The following is a 27,925-nucleotide window of genomic DNA, read 5'->3' on the forward strand; positions in this document are numbered from 1 at the left end:
TACTATAACAAAAGCTGAAGTATCCTTTTTAAAAATGAAAGTCTCAGGAATCATGTAATAAGCAGAGCTTAAGCCTGGATATTCAATACAAACAAATAATGCTAAATTTTCCATTCTCATTTTACTACTTCTAAAGCCCTAAGTTAAAGAGGAGCGACTTGGACTTGTAAAATTTTTCTCCCATATTAAAGAAGACTACTTCTAAAATAATTCTGTTGATAAAACAGAATTCTGTTAGAAGAGAGCAGAATTCTGTTCTCTTCCACCTTATGGAAGAGCCATGGTGGTGCAAGTGGTTAGAGTGCAGTACTGCAGGCTACTTCTGCTGACTGCCAGCTACCTGCAATTTGGCAGTTCAAATCTCACCAGGCTCAAGGTTGACTCAGCCTTCCATCCTTCCAAGGTTGGTAAAATGAGGCCCTAGATTGTTGGGGGCAATATGTCGACTCTAAACTGCTTAGAGGGGGCTGTAAAGCACTGTGAAGTGATATATAAGTCTTCCAAGTGCTATTGCTATTATAAATTAATGTGACAATGTGACGGTATCTGCCTTTGTTGTCTTCAGTTTAAAATTCAGCAAGAGAAATTAATATCCAGGCCTTAATCAAAATAATATAAGCTCTTTGTTCTCTTTAGGTTCTTCTGCTTTACATGGTAAGGACACTTTCCCCCCATTTCATGCTTTAAAATCTAAGAAAAAGTTTTGACTTAACCTGGAATTAGCTGCTGACTGGCCAAAGTATAAATCAGCTCGTTCTTTTGAAACATGGAGAGTGAGTTCTTCAAATTCATTCTTCCCAAGAGTTTTAGTACAGTTCAAGCAATTTTCCATGATTTTTAAAATGCTCTTAGAGCATTTGTTAAAACTTAATGCCTCCATTGTTGCTTTTAGTTCACAAAAGCTTTGAGAACTCCACCAGTCAGTGTGCTCCACACTAAATTCATCAGAGAGACCGTTTTTTATCTTCCCCTTAGTCCAAATAAAATCTCCATATTTGCTGGCCTGCTTTGATGCCTGGGTGGGTTCAGTGAAACAACAATCCAAGAGAGACATATTGTCCAGGTATTCAGTTAAGGAATTTAAACATTGGGATACCAATACAGAATCTTTTGCACTGACAGATGTCCCATCCTTCGGTGCCACTGGGCCAACATTCATAGGTTCCGCTGGGCCTGTTTGTTCTAAGCATGAAGCGCTTGTGTCAGGGGACAGTGTAACAAACCCAGAGTAATTTAATTCACGTTCAAATAAATCGCTATCCTCCAATACAGCTATTTTTTTCTGACATTTTGATCGTTTAGCCTTTTTCACAGGAGGGGCTCCCTCTAAGCAGTCAATCTCAATGCACGTACTACTCAATGCCTTTTCTGCAATAAAGCTACATGCAGGACTGGCTATTTCAATTGCTTCTGGAATTATATTAAGAGGCAATGATGAGATGATTTCAAGGTTGCTATAAGTTAAGTCCGTATTCCTCATCTGGAATTCTGTGAGCAGATGTATCAGTTTATTCCAGTCTTCTTTTGTTCCGATTTCATGCTGTAGAGAAAACATGTTCATTATCATTAATGAAAAAGAGATTTGGAGCCTACTTGATTTTAAGGGCTGTCTTTAATCATGCCAGAAATAGTTAATAAAATCAGATACACAAAATCTGCCAGAAAAGGACATTTTGAGTTTTTAAAAAGTAATTTTCAAATGTGGTTACTTAATTCTGTAGAATTAAATTTGTTATAATTTCTGTCTTTTAAATGACCTTTTATTCATACAGGTAGTCATGGACGTACATCTATTCATTTAAACACCTTTGAAGCAGAAGTGGGTTGTTCCCAGCTAGGCCCGGATCGGGTGAACCGGTAGTGGTGGAGGCAGGAGGCTCCACCTACCCTCCCAGATGTTTCTGCACATGTGCACAAGCGTTGTGCGCACACACGAGCAAACTAATAGTAAAAATAATGGAAACCCACCACTGCTTTGAAGTTACCACTGTGTTGAAAAATGACTTACAACCAGTCCTCACATTTATAACCATTGCAGTGTCACAAGGTCGTGTGATTACTATTTGTGACCTTCCCGGGGTGCTCCCATGAACAAAAGTCAATGGGAGGGAGTCAGGCTGGCTCTAGTGCTCAGGATGGCTACAAGACAAACATTCATTCTTGGCACATTTAAGATTCCTAGCTGCAATCCACAGTAAACCTAGGATTGACCCCGGGCGCTTCTCTCTGCTAACAGGTGGCCAAGCTAAGTGCCTGAAGGACCCCATCTTGTCAATAATTCATACCAGTGGTCCACGGGATTTAAAATTATGAATTTAGTGGTCCCTGAGGTCCAAAAGGTTGGTGACCCCTGCTGTAAATGCATAAAAATGTTGGTTTGGATTTGTGAGGTTGGGTGGGGTGGGGATGGAAGAAACCCAATGCATTAGGAAAAGGAACTGTCTTTTAAAAGTGAAGCCCTGACTCAAACCACTCCCCCCTGTGAGCGGAAGTAGCTAATTAGCAGACCAGCAAAAGAACAAGCATTCCTCATCCTACAACTATTCATTTGGTGACTGTTCAGTTACAACAGTGCTGAAAAAAGTGACTTATGGCCACCCTTAACAACCGTTGTTGCAGGATCTCCATGGTTACTTGATCAAAATTTAGTCCCTTGGCAATTGACTCACATTTATGATGGTTGCAGTGTCCTGGAGTCACGTAATCCCCTTTGGTGACAAGCAAAGTCAACAGAGCAACCAGATTTGCTTAAGAACCGTTTTACTAATTTAACAACTGCAGTGTCTCGCTTAACAACTGTGGCAAGAAAGGTGGTCAGATGGGGAAAAACATGGGCTTGGCGACTCTCCTTAGCAATGGAAATTTTGGGTTCAATTGTCGTAAGTCGAGGACTATTTGTACCAAAGCCTAGGTGGCTATATATACATAGCCCTTTTTTAACCTAAGTCCGGTGAGGCTCCCTTGTTCACTGACCATGTAATACAGCTGAGGGAAAAATAAGAGAGAGCAAATGGATGGGCCTAGCAATATCCAGGTTGCAACATTTGGCTGAAGGTTCATTTCTTGTTAAACATTCTAGTAAATGTACCTTAAGAAATGAGAACAAATCTTCTGAAGGCAAAAATATGTTCTTCAATCCAAGAAGATTCTCAGTGCAGCCAGTACTACATTTTGGAATATCCTCAAGAATGGGTTGCCTTGAATTGGAGCTCGTTGATTTTTCGATGGAAACGTTCTGTTGTATGCCCTTGATCTCTGTCCTGTTCCCTGTACAAAAGATTTTTGTACCTCAATATTGAGCTCAGCAAAAGACCATCAATTTACTTCAAATTCTAGACAGACTGGTATATTTGACCTCACTTACTGTATTTTTCGGAGTATAAGCCGCACTGGAGTATAAGCTGCACCAAGATTTTGAAGAGGTAAATTTTTTAAAAAAGTTTTTGCACTTTGCAGGTCTCCTAAACCCTCGGCACGCCTCATTTTTTGTGAAAAACGGGGCATGCAGAGAGTTTGAGAGGCCTGCAAATTGCTCCTGGGGGCTGGAGGGGGGGCAAAAACAAGCAAAAAATGGGCCATTTTTTGCTCATTTCCCCCTCCACAGCCCCCAAGAACACTTTGCAGACCTCCCAAACCCTCTTCATGTCCATTTTTATGAAGGGGCGGGGTCTCGGTAGGCCAAAAATGCTGTATTCAGTGTATAAGACACACCCAGATTTTCACCCTCTTTTTGGGGGGGAAAGGGTGCGTCTTATACTCTAAAAATACAGTAACTATGGCATCTTAAGTATATCAGAGCTAAATAAAAGATGTGCTGCAGTTTTGACCTCCTGATTTTGGAAAACTTTCTGGGGACAGATCCTAAAGGAACAACTTCAAGGTAAACTGGAGGGGGCTGGATGGTTTGCAGGCTTTATGGGATGACTACAAATAAAGTTCTATCTCTACTACCAAATTATTACTAGACTTGTAATCACATAGTCAGATACATTCAACCATCCCACACAAGGGATAATCTGCCCCTCAGATTAATTGCTTTGAGTAACGTTGGCTAGAATTTTACCCTTCTACTTTGGTTATATATCAGTAATTCCATCTCATATTCACACGGTCACATTTCTGCAAACCTCATTCTGTTCCCTGATCTCTGCTTTTTCTCTTCTCATAATCTATTTAGAGGCCAACACAGTAAAACGTGTCTTATATATAGCAATAGCACTTAGACTTACATACCATTTCAGAGTGCTTTTACACCCTTCTCTAAGCGGTTTACAGTCAGCATATATTACCCCTAACAATCCAGGTCCTTATTTTACCAATCTTGGAAGAATGGAGGGCTGAGTCAACTTTGAGCCAATTAGGATTGAATTGGCAGTCAGCAGAATTAGCCTGCAATACTGCATTTTAACCACTGCACTACCATGACTCTACTTTGTATTGGAATTTGATACTATAAATGTGTTTAAGCAAAAGCTTAAACCAGGAGTAGTCATCCCATGGCCCAAGGGCCACATGAGGCCCTGGGCAGCTAGTATTGTTGTGCCCACACAGTGGTGGTATTCAGCCAGTTCGGGTGAATTGGTAGTGGCGACCTGCCCCGGCTCTATGTCATCCTATTTCGCCACATTTTCTAAGCTGTGCGCATGCGTACAAGCCACACACATGAGCAAAGCGCATACACGGAAGACTGCCCATGCTCACAAAGCGAGCATGCACGCTCAGAGTTTCGTTGCATGATGAACTAGTAATAAAATTATGTGAAACACACCTCTGCCCCCACGAGATCATAAATCATATAATAATGTTAAAAGTTCATGTAGTTAAATTATAATATATATTTCATATGCAACCCAAGACAATTCCTCTTCACTTACCGTATTTTTCAGAGTATAAGACGCACCGTTCCACAACCCTAAGAGCGTGGAAATGTTGGTGCGTCTTACACACAAAAGCCCTGCCCCTGCTTCCCATTTTTGCAAAAAATGGGCCGTTTTTCGCAAAAAAGAGTCTTTTTTGCATTCTCTCAGCCCCCAGCAGCACTCTGCAGGCTTCAGCAGGGCTGGGGCAAGGCAACCCCCGTTTCTAAAAAGAGGAGCCTTTTTGCCTTGCCTCAGCATTGCTGAAGCCTGCAGAATGCTGCTGAGGGCTGAGGGAAGGCAAAATCTTTTTCTTACTTACCTCTTCGAAATCTTGGTGGGTCTTGTACACCATTGCGTCTTATAGTCTGAAAAATACGGTAATCTGGCCCAGGCAAAGTAAAAGGCTCATATAAATTCCATTCAGTTTTAAATGAGTTGTAATTATGATAGACTGCCATACCTTTTTCTTTCATGTAACCACCACCGCTCTGGACCCAAAACTGTAAGTATAGAATACTCTGCCTGATGTCACAGTTATTCACAGTTAACAAGGCAGCAAAGTCTCTGATATCGGTTCTTAAATTCTCGGCCAAACACAGAACTTGGAGATAGCTAGCCACATTTATCTAAATACAAATGAAAAGATTGACAACACTTGCCTGTAGTAAACATATCAAAGAATGCTCTATTGCAAGATTACAAATTATATTTATTTGCTAGTGTTGTTAAAAATAGGTACTAAGCCAATTAGAAAGTGTGATGTTAGATGTTCATTTCCACGTTTCTATAATTAACAATCTTGTTATACAATGCACTGTTTTTAAATCCTTATTATGCAATAAATAGCATATAGGTAAAGGTAAAGGTTTTCCCGCACATGCATACTAGTTGTTTCCGGCTCTAGGGGGGAGTGCTCATTTCTGTTTCAAAGCCAAAGAGCCAGTGCTTTCTGAAGACGTCTCCGTGGTCATGTGGCCGACATGATTAAAGGCCGAAGGTGCACGGAATGCTGTTACCTTCCCACCAAAGGTGGTTCCTATTTTTCTACTTGCACTTTTTACGAGTTTTTCAACTGCTAGGTTGGCAGAAGCTGGGACAAGTAATGGGAGCTTATTCCGTTGCACAGCACTAGGAATTCGAACCACCGAATTGCCGACCGTCTTAGCCACTGAGCCACCACATCCCTAGATAGCATATACTGTACATTATAATGAAAAATTTGACAATTTTGATATGTAGAGTGTTGAACGTTGCAATGCAGATAAATAAAAACTAATTTCATAGCACAAAAGCTGGCTTTCATCTGGAAAACCAACCCAAAAAGACTTTTAAAGCAGTGGAATATCAGGGTTTTTTTGTTTTGAAGGCCATACGTGACCAGTAAATTGAGAGCCACCTATAAATATCTTCTCTAATGTAATCTCTGCCTTTATTTTATATATATTGTATTAGATTATTGTGTAATTCTGTAGTGCTGACTTTAAAAATAAACCCTAGCAGTGTGGAAAGCTGAAAGACAGAGCTCTCTGTCCCAAAAATGAAGAAACATCGGAGGAAAATACAACAGAAAATATGAAAGGATACGATAATAATCAAGCTAGTACCTGAAAACTGCAGTGATTCATTTAATAGCTGTGGCAAAAAAGGTCATAAAATGGGGCAAAACTATCTTGCTTAGCAATAAAAAAATTTGGGCTCAATTGTAGTCGTAAGTCGAGGACTATCTGTGAAAATAATCTGTAATGTCTTTCTGCACATTAATTGAATGGATGACATTTTCTGGGTACTGTCATAAAATAGTTGCATTAAATTATAATTACAGTTTTACCTGATACAGGTTTATCATAAGAAACTATAAGCAACATTTCTGGAATTCCAGAATTAAAAAACTTACCAAAGAAGGTACTCTGAAAGTGATTTGCTCAAAGCAGCCATCAAATGTTTCACTGAACAATGGATCTACACAAAAGATTCATAATAAAGGCGTTTACCATTTTGTCATACAGAATTATTTTTGTTTTTATAAGACAGATAGGAAAAAATAGAAAGCTAGCATTAAAGTATCCCCTTTACAGTGGTTATGTAGAAATATTCAGCACATTTGAGGTCACTGAACTTAATTACTATTGTAATAAGAATATAGGCACCCAATAAATGGAAAAAGCATAAGATTCACTGCCATAACTGGTTAATAACATAATAGCCATTTGTCTATGCCAGGTGAGTCGTGATCTTGACTGGCTCAAGGTTGACTCCGCCTTTCATCCTTCCGGCAAAATGAGGAGCCAAATTGTTGGGAGGAATAGGCTGACTCTGTAAACCGCTTAAGAGAGGGCTGCATAGCACTATGAAGTGGTATATAAGTCTAAGTGCTATTAGTATCCTAATAGTAAATTAAGATACATAGAAATCTCAGGCCTTTTGAGTGCACACTTACCAGAATAAATATGTTTTCCATATACAATATTTTCACTCAAATTTTCCTTACTTGGCCATACATACAAAAAGAAAATATCCATTTTTACCCTACCTTAACTATATGGCCATACAGTACCATTTAGGGCACAGTACCATTTAGACTCATGATATAGAGGAGGAAATAAGTTTGCTGATAAAGTTAAAATGGATTAGAAAACATGGAACAATCAATTTACAGCAAAATGCTTATTTCCCTGAACATTAAAGAACATTAAAATTTCTGTTTTGGTCCTGATTAAGTGCCTTGGTAATACCCTCTCAGAATTTTGTACTATTCCTGAGGGGGAAACACTTGATAATACCATCTGGGGGACCCTCAACAAAGAGCACAGGATGTTTGTTTTGTTTTTGAAAACGGCACTTACAAAACTATTTCTCTGGACAACAAACAACATATTAGAAAATCAGATTTCATTTTGCAATTGCAAAACATTGTCTCACAGTGACAAACCTTACTTCCAACAACTCTTGATGTTTCTTAGACCAAATTATGTGAGAAGATATCTGGTTGATTAATAAAGATTCACTTTGCTAGGATGAAGCTAGTGGAGTCCTAAATAAATAAGGGAAGGGAATTCATTCTTTAACTTAGAAGTTAATGTCCATAAAAACTATGGTGCCTAATCGGAAATCTATTCTTCAAAGATTGCTTGGAGCCAAAATAAAAATAGACAAAGAAAAAAAAATAGATAAATGGGCAAACGCTGCAAAGATCATCCAATCCAGGGGTGGGCTACTGTGGATTCGCACAAGCCTCTAGCTAGGATTCTGCCCAGTTCGGCAAACTCCCAAAGGCCACCTCTGACTGGCCAGGTGACTCCTCTCCCTGGAGTCACCACGCTCATCATGCCAGGTAAGTGCAAGGCCTACGTGGAGACTCGGGGAGGGGGAAAATGGGCCTACCAGAGGTTCTGAAAGTCCAAAACGGGCCTGTTCCAGCCCCTGGAGCCAGGAGGAAGCAGTTTTCGCCCTCCTGGAGGCTCGAAGAAAACCTCTGGAGTCTGGGGAGGGCAAAAAACACCCCCCCCGCCGCCCTGGTGCAGGAGGCCAACTAGGCTGCGCCCATCCAGCAACAGGGGAGCGAACCCGTTGCTCCAATTTTTGAAGGCCACCACTGATCCAATCTGACAGGATTCTGGCACTCTTGTCCAAAATCTCAAAACATCTCATGAGGAAATTCCAACATGCAAATGCTACAGATCTTTTTTAAACTTAAATTTTGGGACCCTGAAAACTGCTCTGGGGGAAGGACAAGATTATGCTCTGGCACCCACAGTCACCCCACGGCTGATTACTTAATTTATGCACTAGACCTCAAAATGTATTGATGAAAGAAACTGTTGCCCGAAGGAACCGTAATATTCTTTCAATGCACAAAACAGTAGCTAGGCAGTTCATTTTTGGAACTGTCCTCTTGAAGTTAAAAGAGTTCAAACAATTGTTTTAATTAAATCCTAGAACAATGTCTTCAAAATGGATATTTAATGTAAGATTAAAGCAACCAGACAGCTGAAAAATTACAAAATTAACATTTGCCTACCATTGGTGGTTAGAATGACAGGTCTCTTGGTAGTGCTCATGAAGGTCTTTACTGCATTTAGAAAGCCAGTATCTTCATCAAATATTATATCAACCTAGGAGAATTGAAACATGTTTCTAATTGTTGTATATAGGTAGCCCTCAACTATAGGACCTGAAAAGTAACTTAAGTGCAATGGTAAATCAAACAGAGTATTATTTAGAATCACTAGGATTCTATTTATTGGAAATAACAAAATTTGAGTGGAATCTGAAGAACAGTTGCAAGAACTGAGTATGTCTAGTTTAATGAAAAGAAGGACTAGGGGAGACATGATAGCAGTGTTCCAATATCTCAGGGGCTGCCACAAAGAAGAGGGAGTCAAACTATTCTCCAAAGCACCTGAGGGTAGGACAAGAAGCAATGGGTGGAAACTAATCAAGGAGAGAAGTAATTTAGAACTGAAAAGAAATTTCCTGACCATTAGAACAATTAATCAGTGGAACAGCTTGCCTCCAGAAGTTGTGAATGCCCCAACCCTGGAAGTCTTTAAGATGATGTTGGATAGCCATTTGTCTGAAACGGTATAGGATTTCCTGCCTAGGCAGGGGGTTGGACTAGAAGACCTCCAAGGTCCCTTCCAACTCTGCTATTGTATTGTATTGTATCTACATTCTGAATTAATAAATATAAAAATATATTAATATATTAATAATTAAAAATGTTGTAAGCCACCCAAAGTCACTATGTGAGAGCTGGGTAGCCATATATTTAGCAATTAATTAATTTTTAAAAACTGAGACAGACTTTGTCCTTTTTCCTTTATTCAGGATAGTAGCAGAGAGAATAGGACTTGCATTTAATATTACCTCTTCAAAAAGAATAAGAGAAGTTGCACATTTATTACTGGATTCTTCTTCCTTGTTTCTCCTTTCTCCTGATTTTAACTCTGGTTTCTTTTCAGTTAAGCTTTTCCTATTTTCTGTGTGAAGAAAAAAGTACAATCTGATTTGTATCAGAAAGGAAAAAAAGTAATGCAATAATGGGATGTAAAATTTCCTTAAAATATGTCAACAAAATTATGGCTCCCTTGCAATGAAAGCTTAATTTTACAATGACATATAATACAATTGTGGATAGTTAGATTAGGTGGACTTACAACAGTTCATTTAGTGACTGTTCACAGTTACAACAAACCTGAGAAAAGTGACTTAGGACCATTTTTCAAACTTATGACCATTGCAGCATTTCCATAGTTAGGTGATCAAAATTCTGAAACTTGGCAATTGACTCATATATAAAATATATATACATATATATTATAAAAAGTTTTTTATTAGATAAACATTAAAAACATTGGACATAGTGGGACATTTCTGGCATAAATGTTTCCATATAGTGATTAGATCTTTCAACAATTACATTTTATATCCATTACATAGGTCTATGTAGTCAGTCAGTTGATCCTTTCTTTTATGTAATTATTACCGTATTTTTCAGAGTATAAGACGCACCTTTCCCCCTCAAAAAAGAGGCTGAAAATCTGGGTGCATCTTACACACTTAATACAGCATTTTTTGCGTCCCAAAACCCCGCCCCTTCACTAAAATGGCCTTGCATAGCCTCTAGGAAGCTTTTAGAGAGCTCCTGGGGACTAGGGAAGGCAGAATTGAGCAAAAAAGGTGGAACAATGGGACAAAACTCACTTAAAATATGTTCATTTTAGCCACAGGAATTTTGGGCTTAATTGTGGCCGTACATTGAGGACTACCTATACAGAAACTGACAATATATAGTAGCTGAAGAAAACAAATGGCAGCAGGGATATGTTATACCTCATACAGGTCAACAGCAGGAAATCTAACTCGTAAGGCAACACAAATATTTATTTATTTTTTCATTTAATTAGTTTCAGGGACAGGGCGACTTCCAGAACACTATGGGTATATGATTAAATGGATCTTTGGGGAATATTGTTCCAGAAGACAGAGACTGTGAAAGAGGGAAAGTCTGCTTTCTGGCTCCCTTTAAATGGAATTGTTCAATCAAAGAAACAGCAGTATTCAATCTTGCATAGACACTTGGCATTGAGTTGGGAAAAAAAAAGATTGGGAATTTCACCTGAGATATGAAGGCTGCCAAATCTTGCAAGATTTTGACACTCTGACTGACATCTTGCTTATGTCAGGTGAGAATACTGATGATTTTAGCCATATTTTTTTAAAAAATATTTGTAAGTTCAGCGTTGATGCTTTTTGTGCACCAAGTAGGGATGTCAGGAATTTTCTGTTGCCAACCCAAGAGAAGTAGAACAGTTTCGTGGCTGATTTTTAAGTGCAGCCCCCCTACATAGCAAATTATACACAACATCTACAAGGCTTCAAATAGAGGTTTTGATTCTGTTTAAAAAGAAAAAAAAGGACAGAGAAATCGTATTTCCCTCATACCCAAAGATCACATGCTACAAGTTCTCAACCTCCATAGCAGCTAACAGATCACTCATTGTACCTAATTCAATTTTTTTACAAAGCAAATTAGCGCACTCAGTACTTTATTTCTAAAGAAAACATATATTTTATCCTACGGTAAAATTTACCTTTATTGCTCCTTGGTACTTTTTCTTCTTGGTTCTTCAGTTTGGAAGTTAATTTAAAATAGTTGTCGAGCGTTTTGGGCATTAAGCTTTGTTTTGATCCAACTTTCCTGGGTGAACCTGAAAACTTCCTTGGGGACCACTCTTTTTTGGGAGACTGTTTCTCTACAACAGCAAATTTATACATAAACTTACAACTGGAAAACATTAGCGTTCATATTACAAGGAGAACTCTTTTCCTTAATATAAATCTGCTATTTCCAAAGGAATCTATCTCGAAAGAGGCTGCACTTGGCCTTTGGGAAGCACACTGAGGGCCACATCCTAAGAGGTACATAGGGCTGAGCTGAATTAGTTGTAATTATTGTTAAAATTAAACGTAGCTCAGGGATGGTGCTGTTAGGGTTTTTTTTGTTTGGGGGTGGGTGGTGGTGGGGAGAAATGAGGTTGTGCTTTCAAGTCAGGGTTGATTCCTGGCAACTGCCTGCACAAGTGCCTGCAGGTTTTTTGGCAAGATTATCAGAACTATTTTGCCAGTGCCTTCTCCTTCCTAGGGCTAAGAGTCACTCAGCTGGTTCTATCATTAAAGCAGAATTAGAACTTGGAGTCTCCTGGTTTCTAATTGACACTAGTGCCTGTAACCATCACACTAAACTGGCTCTCTGCTTGGTTTAATGATATTTAGCACGACTCTACATGTGTTGATAGCAGAGTGAGTTTGATCTAGTGATCAAGGGCCGGTAAGTCTCTTTTTCGCCCTCCCCAGGCTCCAGAGGCTTTCTAGGAGCTTGGTGAGGGTGAAAACGGCCTCCCTGTCCCCCCGGAGGCCAGAGACAGCCCGTTTTCCGACTTCTAGTAGGTCTGTTTTTCGTCTTCCCCAGGCCTCAGGGACTTTCTAGGAGACTGCGGAGGATGAAAAACGACCCAACACGCAAACCGGAAGTTCACTTCCGGTTTGCGCATTGGGCTATTTTTCACCCTCCCCATGGGCGCACATGCTGACAGGGCAACGCCTTGTGTGCCCTCAGAAATGGCTCCGTGTGCCACCTGTTCGCCATCATGGGATTAAGGCATTGGGCTAGAAACCAGGAGATTGTGAGTTCTAGTCTTGCCTTAGGCATGAAAGTTAACTGGGTGATTTGGGGAAGTCCCTCTCTCTGATATCACCTCACAGGGTTGTTGGAGGAGGAGGAGGAGGAAGGGGTATAGGTATGTTCACTGCCTTGAGCTATTTATAAATAGCTCTGTTTTCGGCTGCCACAGCCTCCTACAAACCACTGCCAGTGAAAACAGAGCTCGGGAGCCCATTTTTGCTGGCAGAAGCATTGAGGGCCAGTCCTTCATCGTTTCCAGGGTGGCCCCGCAAGCCGGGCCGGTTCCGGCCTCCAGGACTTGAGTTTGACACCCCTGGTGCAGTGCAACAGAGATAAATGGTAATTGATCAGGTAAGACTGAAATCGTCCCTCTCTAAATATACAGCTATAACACAGTTATTTTATGTCAAATAACAATTGTAATTGCTCCATCCTTTCCTTTTAATGACTGTGCAAAAGAAGAAGAAGAAGAAGAAATATCTTACTTGGAGACTTAGTGCTGCTGTAATGGTTAAAGAAGCACGGCTTATGAGCATGTACACCTTGTTTGTTCACCTGGTGAGACTGAGTAGCTTCTTTTAATTGTGAGAGAATCTGCCTTCCGCTGCGTTGGCAAGAAGCATTCACTTCAAATATCTGCAAGGTAATGGTAAAGAACAGATAAGTTCATAACACAACGGCATAACACCCTTCTACTCTATTTGCCACTAGCACAAACCTTGAAGCCAAGCTCCTGTGCGCAAGCGTAGACGGCTGCCGTCTTCCCTATCCCCGGGGGTCCAATGAGCAACATGGTGTTGCACAAAACGTTCTCTTCATCGCTGACTGATGTGTCGTCTACGAAGTCCAGATGCTCCGAGGAGTCTGTCCAGTTACAGAACGGCACAGGCAATAAAATCAGTCCTTAACTTGAGCATGTAACCCTGGACCGGTTTTTAATTCTTGGATTCATTATCCATATTCATTTCATAATGTATGTCCTAACATTCCATGAGAAAAAACGAAAGGTAGGAGGAAACAAAACCCTCCAAAGATCAAATTAATCAACAATCTTTTACACCAAATGTATACCCCTTCTAGGCTCTTGCTATAGCTCGCATTAACAATTACAGTAAGCCTGATACATTTTATTTTAAAGAATGGGGAAAGTTTCCAATATACCATCTTTGCTGCCATTCTTCTTTTCTTTTTGTGTCCTGTTTTCTTCCCAACTGGCTTTTCTCTTCCATTCACACAGCCATCTAATAAAAATAAAGAGAATGCCACCTTCATCATCATCCACAGCAATGCAGGTAGTCAGTCCTCCACTTACAATAGTACGTTTAGTGACCGTTCGAAGTTACGATGACACTGGAAAAAGTGACTTATGCCCATTTTTCACACTTACGACCACTGCAGTATCCCCATGGTTATGTGACCCGAATCTGGACACTTTAGCAGCTGACTCATATTTATGACGGTTGCAGTGTCCCAGGGTCATGTGATCCCCTTCTGCGAACTTCTGACAAGCGAAGTCAATGGGGAAACCAGATTTAATTTAAACAACTGCAGCGATTCACTTAACAAATGTGGCAAGAAAAGTTGTAAAATGGGGCAAAACTCACTTCACACATTTTTCACTTAGCAACATAAATCTTGGGCTCAATTGTGGTCATAGCTTGAGGGAACCATGTACATTCTTATTTTAAACCCTCCAGTTTCTAAAAGGCTGTATGGGTGGATGGATATTGACAGATAAGATATTGATAGATAAATGATACAGTGAGAGAACCAGGTATAACAACTATTGCAGTGAGGGCAAACCTTTTTGGTACTGAGGGAACGCAGGTATGCTCCTCAGGGCTGCTTCCCAGGGGGCATGTCTTCCGGTTACTTGTGCGTATGCACATACGACAATCAGCTGGCCAGCGCACATGCTCATGCTGGAGAATGGAAGACCAGCGCTTCCAGTTTCCGGCACTGCCGCACGCAGGAAGGCCAGCTGATCATCGTGTGCGCATGCGTACCTGAAACCCGGAAAAGGGACAGGCAAAGCCACGGGTGCCAGGCGACATGGCTCCGCATGCCACTTTAGGCACGCATGCCATAGGTTCGCCATCACGGAAATATTGTAATTGCTTGGGGGAATACCCTTGAGGCAGGAGGAGAAAGAACCATAGCCAATACAACGCTCTGAATAGCAACTTCTGTCAACAGAAAGAATGGAAGAGTGGTAAACCTCTCAAGAGAGACCCTCCCTGAAAAGGAAAGGCAAGTGGGGAGAGATGGGCTCTCAGACTTGCAGGAGTCTGTTATGACAAATAGAAAGTAAAAGTAGCGTTAGTACTCATGGTATTGGTTTCTTGTCTTGACCACCTCGAAGGGCTGGCTATCATTTATATTTTTTTTAAAAGTGATTTCTGACCTATGTAGCTTTTTAATTGCTTCTATGTTGCCTATAAGTTCACTGGAGTTTTGTGGCTGGTATTTTTCGGTCCAAAGCGTATCTTCACCTGCAAAATCTGTAGGCATGAAAATAAAGTAGGCATGAAAATAAAGTTGTTTTAAGATGCCTCATGCATTTATTACATCAAAACCTAGCACTTCTCTAGCTCAAGTAAAGGTTTGAATTCTAATCATTAAAGTTAATATATCGTTGCTCTAACAAGCACACTGCATTCTGACATTATACCAAGCGTCACGACTTGAAGTTTCATTCTGTCTTCAATTAATCAAAGTTTAATATCTGAATCTAAAACAGCAGTTAATTTTAGCTATCACTTTAAACAAATCAGATTCATGAAACAGATAGCAATTTTCTTCTTTCGATAAGAAATTGTGAATATTAACAAGAGGTTTTCAGAGAAAAGGACAAGTTTGATTAATCTAAATTCATAAATTATTGGAAGTGTAGATTAACTGAGATAGCACAATTTAAAATTGCTTAAGATTTATAACTAAATAAATAATTAAAATGGCAGCATCGTAGATTCAACATTATACTGCTGTAGCAGAAGGAATGTCTGGGAATTGATTGTTAATTATCTTCCTAGTTTGCTGTTCATTTTATACTTTCCCATTACAATTCTCTGGAGCATGCAGTGCATTAGCCAATTTAGGTCTCATCAATCTCTTCAATAATGAAGTTTTCTATACAAGCAGTCCTCGACTTACAGCCATTCATTTAGCGACTTAGAACCGCTGATCACTGTAGTATCCCCATAGTCAGGTGATCAAAATTCAGACGCTTGGCAACTGGCATGAATTTATGTGCTCCAGGGCCACATGATCAGCTCGGACAAACCAAGTCAACGAGGAAGCCAGATTCACTTAACAATTGCAATTGCAATGATTCACTTAACATCTATGGCTAGAAAAGTCATACAATGTGGAAAAATTCACTTAAAAGCTGTCTTGTTCAACAATGGACATTTTGGGGTCAATTATGGTCCTAAGTCAAGGACTACCTTTAATATATTTCTGGTTGAAAAAAAACAAGGGAAGTTCTAGCTTTATGAATTACACAGAGATCTGAGTCTGTCATCTGCACCTCTATAACTGTCTGGTTTGGCTCTGCAACCCAACAAGGCAGACACAGACTTCAGAGGATAATCAGACTGCAGAAAGAACAATTACTGTCAACCTGCCTTCTATTGAGGCACTGCACGAGTCCAAAAGAGGGCCGTGAAAATATTTACAGACCCCTCATATCCTGGACATAAATTGTTTCAACTCCTACCCACAAAATGACGCTATAGAGCACTGCACACCAAGACAAGTAGACACAAGGACAGTTTTTCCCCGATCGCCATCACTCTGCTAAACAAATATTTCCCTCAACACTGTCAAACTATTTACTAAGTCTGCATCACTATTACTATATTAGTCTTCTCATCGTTCCTATCACCCATCTCCTCCCACTTATGACTGTATGACTGTAACTTTGTTGCTTGTATCCTTACGATTTATATTGATATTATTTCCTAGTATGATTTGATTGCTTATTTATACCCTATGGCTATCATTAAGTGTTGTACCTTATGATTCGTGACGAATGTATCTTGTCTTTTATGTGCACCAAAGACAAATTCCTTCTGTGTCCAATCACACTTGGCCAATAAAGAATTCTATTCTATTCTATTCTATTCTATCTTCTAAAGCATCCAGACTGAGAATCTTCTGTTATTTTCATCTCAAATTCTTTCACCTTATCCATATCTATTATGAAGCTATTTTCTTCACCACTTGGTTTCGCACCTGGTATCTGGGAAGGGCTTTTTGATAATTCAAGCCCTGATTTTTCCTTCCGGCTCTTTCTTTTGCATTTGCGATCTTCATTGTTTCGTTTCCGTTTGCCTTCTTTCTGAACTTCAACTGTGATTGTTTCAGAATTAACAGATTCACATTTATTTACTGGTTACAGAGAGAGAAAAACAGCAAGATGTCATATCTCTGTGCATTTCTAGCATCAATATTTAACCTAACCAAAAGATAATAGGACTATAGTCTTAAATATTGTATAGTTCTGTGCATATTTTAGCATTCTCTTTCAGCTACCTGTGCTTTCAAAATGAATCTATTGAGAATTAGGTGAATCCCCCAGGACTGTCTAATATCAATTTTTCTGGAGAATATATTTCCCTCAATTAAAGCTTTTACTTCTCAGTAAATCCATATATTTTGCATTATCTACACAATAACTTTAATTACACATACTGCCAACCTTGTTTATTGTTTTCAGGAGGAGCTTGTTTTTTCCAAAGTAGATCAAAAAATGGTTTCACTGGAAACTGAGCATTGAAAGATTGAATCTCTTCCAACAAAACATCCCTCTGCGTTTTGGAAAACACTGGTCGCCATCCAGATGGCTGCAAATAAAAAATATATATATTGCTTGCATACTTAATATTTCTGGTAATTAACGATTGTTTGAAAAGAACACAATAGTCTCAAGACACTATGTAGTATATGTGGTAATAAAATTCACTTCAACAATAAAAATTTTCACATAAAATTTGTTCACATGCATCATTCATATACAACTTTAAGTCATGATTCCTATGAATTTTGATTCATCATTCCTGGTTAAATGTAATCCTTTGGAGAGGAATGACTGATATTTTCCTTCCTTCCTTCCTCCCTCGCTCCCTCCCTCTCTCTGTATTTTCTCTTGCTATCTTTGGTCTTGTGCTGTTTCTGTCTTTTTTATACTGTTCTTTATTTTTAAATGTTTTAGCAATTGATAAGGTGCCCAACCGTCATTAAGAGTTCGGCAACATATAACTTTAATTTTTGTGCTGCTGCTGTTATATTAGTATTGTTGGTATCCTTGGATTGGTGACATTGTTCTTTCAAGAGTCAGGCATTGGAATTTCATTTTAATGTGTGCTGATGTGTATACAGATAAATGACAATGAAAGTTATTTTACCTTAATTTAATAAATGCCATTCCATATAATATTGTTCTTATGTCAGTAAAATCACATATATAATTCTACCAAAACTTCCCTAAACCCCAGTAAGACATTTCTAAAATGTAAAATCCAGTAAGTAAGAACCTAAAGACAAGGACTAACTTTGCTTATAATTCCTGATTTATAAGAAAAGGCAAATCAAAAGTCATTAAACTTTCTTGCTGAATTTCTATGGTTATGAAAACTATTTTCACCACTGGGAGAAACGAAGCAGGAGCAATCAGGCAGCTGCACTAGCATGTAATTTGCAAACAACAGTGAGAATCCTAGTTCTCTATTTTGTGTTTTAAGTGTCACCATGTTTACTCAAAATGGTCATAAAAATGATGAAAAAATACTAACCACCACAACTGCAGAATCATTGCCATTAAGTTGCGTAGTTAAAACTGAGAGTTCACCCAGGGAAAGAGTAAGTTTTGCCACATCAGTTACTTCAGAATTCACATCCTTAAGTCTAGTAAAGAAGCGACAAGACGGTGGTGCCAATCTCCACATCAAGCATCCTACAAAAGAATAAAAATTCAAGTAACGACTTTTAGAAAGTTATTCTTGAATAGAAATTATAGGAAAATCAAATAATGCGGCAATATTCATTCATCATTGATAATTAACAAGTGTCTCAGGAGAAAGCTAGACAAAGTACTGCAGAAATCAATATTATATAAAAAGACTCACTCTAATGAAATGAACTTAAGCACAAAATAAACACCTGACTATTAAGTTCTCTAAGCAAAAACTCATTGGTTGGCTTGCCTAATAACACAGATGCAACATTACTACGCACTTAGCAGTTTTCACTCCTATACAACCTACTTTTATATTTCTAGTCTCTTCTTTGGCTATGTTTTCTTAATATCTGGTATCTTATTCCCCCAAAGTACTAAGATTCTGATGTAAAATACTTCCATAAACACAAAATAATCACATAATCAAATAAGAACATTTAATGTACTAAATGTGTCCATAAACCACCCCTTAAAGTGAAAACATTCAATAACTTAATAGTTATTAGAAAAACTTCAAAAGATCAGCACTCACCATTGTCCTTCTGCTGAACATGGATCACTTTTTGAAAACAGGAATTAGCTGCCGAATATGCTTCCAACACCGCTGCTTTTTTTGCAATCTTTTTCTTTAAAGATTCTGGCAAACCGCTCATTAAAAATTCACGTTTTGCTTTGACCTCTGTGTAATCTTGCGAGTTTTCAGACTCATCTTCACTAATGAAAATGACAACCAAAAATAGCTTCAGTACACAGCAACTGATTACAGCAATGCTGTTTGTAAAGATCCGAAGAAGCTTACTAAGAATAATCAATGAGATCAGTAAAAAAAAAAAAAAGGGGGGGGGGTGTTGAAAACAAAAATGACCTCCCCCTGCAATGTATAACCAAAAGGGAGTTTCAAATGTTCCCTATTTGCAAGACCATAGTTAGTCCTCAATTTATAATTGCTCCCTTAGTGACCAAAGTTATAACAGTCTTCCCAAAAAGTATTTATGACTGAAGTTGTGATACGCCATCCCGCAGATATGTGTTCACATTTCAGGTGCTTACCAATGCGCCTGCATTTACAACTGTTTCCAGCATCCTATGGTCAGCCACTAGTCTAGAATGGTGTAGGGCCTTGATGGCGAACCTATGGCACGAATGCCACAGATGGCACGCAGAGCCATTTGTTAGGGCACGTGAGGAGCTGCCCTGTCAGCTGGCCAGTGCGCATGCTTGTATTGCGTCTATCAAACGTGTGTCTGAGCACTAACTGAAGCTACACATTTTTGAATCAAGAGACTTCAGGCTCAACAAATAAATACTAGCAAAATGCAATTTTCAATTTAATTTAGAGACAGAGTAACGCCCATAGTTATATCGTTATTCCATGTAATGATAATGGACTGACCTGGATTTGATAACAATAACTGCAGCATCTGTAGATTTTTTATTTTTTTTCCTAATTGCCAAAGACATTTTCTCCTTCCCTTTAAAGAAAACATATTGCTAAATTACTATTAAATTATGGATAGGCAACACTTTAATCTTACTCTAGTAATGAAACAATGTAAGAGAAATGAAAATCTCTTAATTAATCATTCATTTTTATGAATCTTTCCAGGCACTATTACACAATTTTACACAGTGACAAAGGCTCCTCTAATTTTCTCTTTTTAATTACGGCTCTATCTTAGCCAGCAAATTTATGGCTGTTATTTGCACAATTACAAAGGGACAGTGTTTATAATCACAGATCTCACTTTGCTTGTCTCTGTTGTAATCACTGAACATATTGTAAACTAGCTGGATACCTGTGCTCCGTTACAAAACTATGTGATCAGGCTCCTTTCCCTCCCCTTCTCTCCCTCAGGCTTGCCCCACAGAGACCTCTCCTATCTTATCCCCTTCTTTCCCTCAGTCTAACACCATCAGAGCGTTTTTCAGGTAGGGAGGGGAGTAGAATGTCTAAACTGCCAGCCCACAGGCCGGATGAGTCACACGCTGGCCACATCCATGCCCAAGCGGCAGTTGGAACAGAGTTCTTTTCAGGTGGGGAGGGGGAGTAGAACGTCTAACTCCTTAACATCAGAGTGTGTTAATAATAATAAAAGAAATACTAATGATCTGATGGTCATTTTGAAAAATCCTTTCTTAGCGAGCACCTAGAAGCCAAGAGAAACATACGTGCCCAATTTCAAGTTTGTAGGCTTTACAGTTCTGGAAATTTCATGATGCTGTGTGAGTGGTATTTTACTTTTATATATATAGATAAGTAACATTTATTACCATTTGACTTCTTAGTTGCCTTCCCAAATTTGGTTCTTTTCCCCAATACATCATTTACACTTTGGAGTTTTTTGGGATTTTCTATGTGGTCTGACACAGTGCCTGAATCCAGAGCCTGGGAGTTCTGCATAAAAACAAACATTAACAAATTATTATTACCACTCAAAGACTGGAGGAATCTTTGATTGCCTGTTGGTGATGTGTAGGTGCATACTTCATCAACTTGCTCCCTTGTTTTTCCCCCAATAATTGTTGAAATTTCCTAACCTTTGATGCATAAATTCTCTGGTAAATTAATATGTCTTTATATTTCATGCAATGTTAGTAAGGCCATGGAGCTCAGGGCACATTATAGCTCCATGGCCAATATACCACTTCACAGTTCTTTACAGCTGTCTCTAAATAATTTACAAAGTCAGAATATTTTCCCCAACAATCAGGATCCTCATTTTACCAACCTTGGAAGGATGAAAAGTTGAGTCAACCTTGAGTCCTGCCAGGATCAAATTCCTAGCAGTGAATGGAATTAACCTGCAATACTGCATTCTAACCACTGCACCACCCTGGCATATATAATAAATGTAGCAAATCATTACAAACATGATTTATCATGAACATATCAGCATATGTGTGGATCAGTTTTATCATGTTCTCTTCAAGGAGTTCTAGGCCTAAGTAACAGATGCTATCCCCATAACAAATCTACAATGAATGAAAGGGATGCTCTCTGGTTTGAGGACTAAAGAAGACCCCAGCAGATGACTCAGTAAGACCAAAATAAACAATGGACAGCTGGTTTCTAACTGCCACTAAGAAAAAAGCCACTAAGTAAGAGCAAACATCCAAAAAATAAGCTTAAAATTGCAACCTTTCTTACAGAACAAATATCTTAATATATGCTCTTCCTTCTTCTCCTTATTTCCAATGTTATAGTTAGTTTTGAATGAAAAAGCTAAATAATCATAATGCTGGTAACATCAATGTCCTAAGCGGTAACTTATATTGATAGGATATCTAGTTTTTCTTTCTTCTTCTCTATGTTCAATACTCTAAGGTACTTAAATAATAGAATATTAATAATTTAAGTATACTGTATTGAAATAATGTATCAAGATTTATAGTAACACAATAATATAGGTAAAAAATAATATATGGCATGCTTTCATGTTATTGTGCTCTCCAAATCTACTTATTGTAACTTAGAAAACACTTGGGCTGGTTGTAAAGTTTCTATTGCTTTTTTTGCTATAATTAAACTTCAAATGAATGTAAAATGAAACATGTAAAGCAAAGCAACTTTATTAAGTTATTTCAAACTCAACAGGAAACATTTCAGTTAATTTCAACAGCAAAACTATGATTACATAAATCAGTGAACTCAACAGACTTACTTCTATTTTTTCTAAATGTTTCTTTTCAGCAAGAGCCCGTTGTCTGGAAGAGCGTCTTAAAGATATATGGAATGCTTCTTCCATGGTTCTTGATATTCGATTATGCTGTACAGCCTTTGCTTTCTCAACCAATTTCTTTGCTTTGAAAATATTATTAGAAGTTGAATTCATCTACCACAAAAATAAAAAATAATTAACAGCTGTGAGCTGAAATACATGCACTCATTCCTGTGTTTTTCCTTCCTATAAGATACCTCTGACTATAATGAACAGTATTAATGCTACATATTAAGTAGACCTCTGATATGGTGTAAAACATGAAAATAATTAGACAGTTATAACAAATGTGTACATTGCACATACCGTATTTTTCAGAGTATAAGTTGCACCTTTTTCCCTCAAAAAAGAGGGTGAAAACCTGGGTGCGCCTTATACACTGAATACAGTATTTTTTTTGCCTCCAGAAACCCCAGACCCTTCACCAAAATGGCCGTGCATAGCCTTTAGGAGGCTTTCAGATTGCTCCTGGGGGTGGGGGCAAGCAGAAATTAGCGAAAAATGGAGCATTTTTGCTCATTTTTGCTCTCCCAGCCCTCAGGAGCACTCTATAAGTCTCCTAAGGGCTATGCATGCCCTTTTTTTGAAAAAAAAAAGAGGCCAGTTTTCATGAAAAACAGGTTGATTTTTGCTTGTTTTTGCCCTCCCTCCCCCACCGCCCAGGAGCAATCTACCAACCTCCTAAAGGCGATTCATACCGTTTTTTGAAAAAAATAAACCGGGCCCGTTTTCACGAAAAACAGGCAGTTTTTGGGAGGTCTGCAGAGTGCAAAACCTTTTTTAAAAAATTTGCCTCTTCAAAATCTTGGTGCGTCTTATACTCAGGTGCTTTTTATATGGTATATACATATACAAATTTCCAAGCATTCTACTGAAGGAGCCAGTATACTCATTTGCAAAATGTCTAAGTGCAGCAAGATCAGTAAATGCCTCAAATTTGCTTTCATTACTCTGCCCATTCATTCTCTAAGTATATTATTTGACCACAAGATAATGCACGTAATTGAAAATTTAAGTTACATGATCATAAGAATGGCAACCTTAGCTTAGTGTAAATATTTTCCATGAAGTGTGAAAATAGGCCTGTGCAAACCTTATATTTTTCATGGGTTTAAGAGGCTTAATTTTCATACATCATTCAAAGGTCATTTTCACATTTGAAATCCAGCTTTCTAACCTTAACTTTTTACAATGATGCTTTCATTCAGATTTATCATACCTTTACATTCTGATGCGCAGATCTGTCTGAGGTATTAATTCGGGTGAACTTCATCCTGTATAAAAAAAAAACCCACCCCATAATGTTAAACTTTTTAAAGAAATGCAACTTTAGTATGTTTTGAAACCCTGATAAATTTCTATTTCCAGACAAAATTATGTAACAATCATTACTTTTACTCTTAAAATATTAGGGGATTAGGGGACTGGAGGCTAAAACATATGAAGAACGGTTGCAGGAACTGGGTATGTCTAGTTTAATGAAAAGAAGGACTAGGGGAGACATGATAGTAGAGCTCCAATATCTCAGGGGCTCCCACAAAGAAGAGGGAGTCAAGCTATTCTCCAAAGCACCTGACAAGAACAAGAAGCAATGGTTAAAACCAATCAAGGAGAGAAGCAACTTAGAACTGAGGAGAAATTTCCTTACAGTTAGAACAATTAATCAGTGGAACAACTTTCCTCCAAAAGTTGTGAATGCTCCAACACTGGAAGTTTTTAAGAAGATGTTGGATAACCATTTGTCTGAAATGCTATAGGGTTTCCTGTCTAGGCAGGGGGTTGGACTAGAAGACCTCCAAGGTTCCTTCCAACTCTGTTATTCTATTCTATTCTATTCTATTAATATGTAAAAATAACATTACCTTATTGGGCTGTTTGAATCAAAGGGCTCAGTTATCACTTCAGCTGTATACAAGTCATTTTTAAAGGATCGCTTTGTTTTAGGAGTCGAAGTCTGCAGAGGGCAAGCATCTGGTGGATTTTCAGTAACAGGCTGTGAAACCATGGCTTTTTCTGGTGTACTCTGGCTTCTCTTTTGCCGACAATGTCTTCTCAATCTCTTACTTTTTTGAGAAAACTCTGTTTCTTTCTCAGTTGGTGTTGTCCTATTAATTGGACCATGGGCATTATTATTCTGGTTATCATTAATATTGAAAGCCTTCTCTTTTGCTTCCACTATGCCCTTCCGCTTTTTGGATTTATTTCTTACTCTGGTGCGATCACATTTTTTCATAATGTCATGGGCAGGGCCACTATCATAAGCCATCAATACATTATTTGCCGGTTTTTGGTTAGACTCATCTTCGCATTCTTCCTCTTCTAATTTGTGGCTTGCTAGTTTTTCTTCAACATCTTTCTGCTTACTAGGTCCCCTTTTAGCTCCATTTTTCACGACATCTGCCCCTGGCTGCCTAAAAGCTTTCATAAATTGGTATCGTTCTTCTGCAGTGCATTTCGATTTCACACTCTCTGAGCCTGCACTTTCTAATACTGCCAGTTCTAACTCCTCTTCCGCAATCACCACATTGGACTTTCTTTTTTGAGTCACCTGTTCAATATACTCCATTTCTGAGGAAGCTGAACTCTTTTTTACTTTGGCTTTCCTTTTTGGGTTTACAAAAATAGAGGCAATTTTCTGGGACCGGAGAGATTTTGGAGGGACAGAATGAATTTGGGCGAGGACAGTTACTTTCTTAAGTGGCAAATCTTGAGTATCTTGATCAACATCTGTTTTATCCAAGGCAACAAAATCATCAGGTGTCTGTTTTCTTGGAATCTGTTCGAAGTCTTCTCCTTGGCTTTTTAAGAAGTCTTCAAATGATACAGTGACAGTATTGTATGATGTCATTGGTGCTCTAGGCTCAGGATCCAGAGTAAGCACTACAGTTTTATTTTCTGATTCAGTGACAGACGCAATTTGTTTATTAGTTTCTTTATGTGAATCCTTTGTCTGTGTCTCAGGGATAGAATTTTCAAACAAGTCCATTTCATTCTTAGGTTTCCTTCTTTTTAATTTTTTTGTATTGCTTTTTATTATTTTAGATTTTCTTTCCTCATTCTTATAACTAACTTTATTGAGAAGGCCTTCACCACAAACATTTAATGCCTGTTCTTCATTTGTGAGGTCAATCAATGCAATATCATTGTGATTCATGAAACTAGCCTTAGAGTTTTCTTCTTGTGGATTGGGTGTTTCTTTATCATTATCTTTATTCACTTCTACCAAAGGCTCAGGCGTTTTATCAGTTTTTAATTTATTCCGCTTTCCTCTCGACTTAAGTTTCGATGGAGGCTTTGAAGAATTTTCCAGCGATACGTTTGCTTTGCTTTCTTGCTCCAGTAGAGGTGATGGAGCTTTCTCATTTATAGAAGTTTTTTTAAAATAATCCATTATATTATTAGACTTTGGTGGTGACAATACACTCTCAACATTTTTCCCCAATGGCGAAAAATAATTGGTAATTGCTTTAATAGAAATGTTGTCTTCCTTCCGTTTTGTACATGACTATAAAGAAAGAGCGTAGATATAAGTACAATAAAATGCAAATGTAGTATCTCATCAAGGTGATATTCACTTTGGAATTGTTTTTAAAGATTTTCAGCATATAACTCACAAACCCATGGCATTATTTTTAAGTGTTGCGCAGTGCTTTGGATTTATGACCACAAAGATGTTTTAAAACATTTGGGGACTGCAAACATCACATCTTTTTGCAGCTTAAAGCACATATTATTTATTTCAGACATGTCTTCTTGTTAACAGGCAACACATTCAGGCTTTAATTTGGAGAACCTAGACCAACTTCCAGCTGAATTATTAATGCCAGTGCACAAAAATGAAGAAAAAACTGGACAGACATATAGTGTAGATAATCATTGACTTTTGTTTAGTGACCCATTCAAAGTTACAACCGCACTGAAAAAAGTGATTTACAGCTGGTCCTCACATTTACTACTGTCACAGCATCCCCACAGTCATGTGATCAAAATTTGGGTATTTGGCAATTGGCATGTGTTTACACCGGTTGCAGCATTTCTGGCTCATGTAGTCATCATTTGTGACCTTCCCAGCTGATATCCGACAAGCAAAGCCAGTGGGAGAAGCTGGATTCCCGTAACAACTACAGGGATTCATTCAACAACCATGGCAAAAAAGGACATGAAATTGAGCACGAATCACTTAATTGCTTAGTTGCCTTGCTTAGCAATGGGAAACCTGATACCAATTGCCATTGTAAGTTGTGGACTAGCTTTTGTATTACAGCAGATTGCTTTCCTAATTTCTTTTTCATGAGTCAAGAAGAACAAAGTAGCCATACCTATTTAAACAAAAATATGGATGGGAGCACAATCTGGCCCTTACATCTGTCACCACATTGATGGCCAGGGTTGACTTAAACAAAATAAAACCAGTGAAACAGGTCAAGGATAAGAAAATGTCCTTAAATAAGAAATACAAGGTTCTACTAGAATCATTACCGGGCTTCAGATAAGTCTTAACACAATTTCTATACTGTGCAAAGAAATATTGACAACTATAACTAGTTTAATTAACTTTCCAGTATTTCTTGTCTGACACTAAAATCCTAAAAAGAGGACCACATTACTACAGTCTTTAAATTCCACAGAGCTAAATCCCGATGGCCCTTCTTGAGTGTCCGGGTTGGGAATTACAGTATGGAGAAAGACCAGAAAGACAAGTTGCCTCTTGAAAAAAGCAGCTTTGGGACACCCGTGACCTGTTGGATGACTGGAGACTCTTCATATAGACAGTAGGCAGAAAGAGTTCCTTGGAAAGTTAGCAAAAGAACAGTAGAGTTTGACACCTCCTCTCTCTAACCTTGGACTTCGCAACCCAAGGATCAGCTGCCAAAGATCCTCGGTTTTGGGAGGGATCGCAAAACCAAAGAGTGCGTCCGCTAAATGAGACACGTGAAATCAACAGGCTAATACAGGCAAAAAGACCATTTCATTCCCGCCTTAAAATCCAGATTAACAGGCAAAGATTGCATGCATATATTAAAGGGGAAGGCAAGAAGGTGTCAAAAGGTTAAAGCCGGTACAAAGACATCTCGGCATCCCAACCGCTTTCCCCTCCGCGCTCAGGCGAGCAAAAGCGCGGAGATCGAAGGGTGTCCCCGCTCTTCTCCCCTTGCTCTGCCTGGCGTCCCTCTCCTCAGCGTTTACCTGGGCAGCCCCGTCGGTCGGCGAAGCGGTAGCGGCCGCGAACACGGCCATCTTCCCTGCAAGAAAGCCGCCTGCCGACGGCTCCTATCCGCCATTCAGCGGGAAGAGGAACCGAATCAGAAATTCCCGCGCGAGAAATACAATCGGGCAAACCAGAAAAGACCGCGCGAGAGGCGGGGAAGGGGGAGGGATTTGGAGCGCCGCGACGCTTGGGAGGGAGGGGCGTGCGCTCTCGGGAAGCACGTGACAGGAGAGCTCTGCCAAGGCCCGCTCGTTGCCGTGTTCTATGTCACGTGAGCCTCTTAAGCCAATTAGAGGAAGGCTCTTTCCGGCGGGTCGATGGGCGGGAGGGGGGGAGCAGGGAGGAGGTTTTGCTTTGTTTTCAAGGCATAAAATGATTAAAAGGCTGTTTTGAGCTGAATTCGACTCCTGGTGGCCGTCTAGTAGTTCATTCTTTCGCTAGCAATATTGGAAGTGAGTGCATTACACTATGTTCTTCTAGGATGTTGCTTTTAAT

At 39.0% G+C, this 27,925-nt stretch overlaps 1 protein-coding gene across 1 annotated transcript in view; it reads right to left on the reverse strand.

The window, feature by feature from the left end:
• The window catches only part of ATAD5 (ATPase family AAA domain containing 5), a 29,510-nt gene extending 1,939 nt beyond the window's left edge, over positions 1-27,571 (reverse strand). The window contains exons 1-21 of the mRNA XM_087710321.1: positions 27,409-27,571; positions 24,084-25,726; positions 23,441-23,495; positions 22,165-22,335; positions 20,774-20,897; positions 19,896-19,974; positions 19,035-19,216; positions 18,339-18,499; positions 17,246-17,390; positions 16,780-16,935; positions 14,948-15,044; positions 13,705-13,784; positions 13,262-13,407; positions 13,029-13,179; positions 11,453-11,614; positions 9,726-9,838; positions 8,878-8,971; positions 6,754-6,818; positions 5,320-5,485; positions 3,089-3,267; positions 714-1,540 (exon numbers count right to left, since the gene is read on the reverse strand). Coding sequence (XP_087566447.1) covers positions 714-1,540; positions 3,089-3,267; positions 5,320-5,485; positions 6,754-6,818; positions 8,878-8,971; positions 9,726-9,838; positions 11,453-11,614; positions 13,029-13,179; positions 13,262-13,407; positions 13,705-13,784; positions 14,948-15,044; positions 16,780-16,935; positions 17,246-17,390; positions 18,339-18,499; positions 19,035-19,216; positions 19,896-19,974; positions 20,774-20,897; positions 22,165-22,335; positions 23,441-23,495; positions 24,084-25,726; positions 27,409-27,459 — 4,847 coding nt within the window. The 5' untranslated portion in view covers positions 27,460-27,571. The remainder of the gene's footprint in view (positions 1-713; positions 1,541-3,088; positions 3,268-5,319; positions 5,486-6,753; positions 6,819-8,877; positions 8,972-9,725; positions 9,839-11,452; positions 11,615-13,028; positions 13,180-13,261; positions 13,408-13,704; positions 13,785-14,947; positions 15,045-16,779; positions 16,936-17,245; positions 17,391-18,338; positions 18,500-19,034; positions 19,217-19,895; positions 19,975-20,773; positions 20,898-22,164; positions 22,336-23,440; positions 23,496-24,083; positions 25,727-27,408) is intronic.
• Between the last annotated feature and the right edge of the window lie 354 nt (positions 27,572-27,925).

Source organism: Thamnophis sirtalis, unplaced genomic scaffold (assembly GCF_051295495.1).
Source record: "Thamnophis sirtalis isolate CommonGarterSnake01/CBP01778 unplaced genomic scaffold, rThaSir2_p1.2 scaffold_3, whole genome shotgun sequence".
Taxonomy (NCBI): domain Eukaryota; kingdom Metazoa; phylum Chordata; class Lepidosauria; order Squamata; family Natricidae; genus Thamnophis; species Thamnophis sirtalis.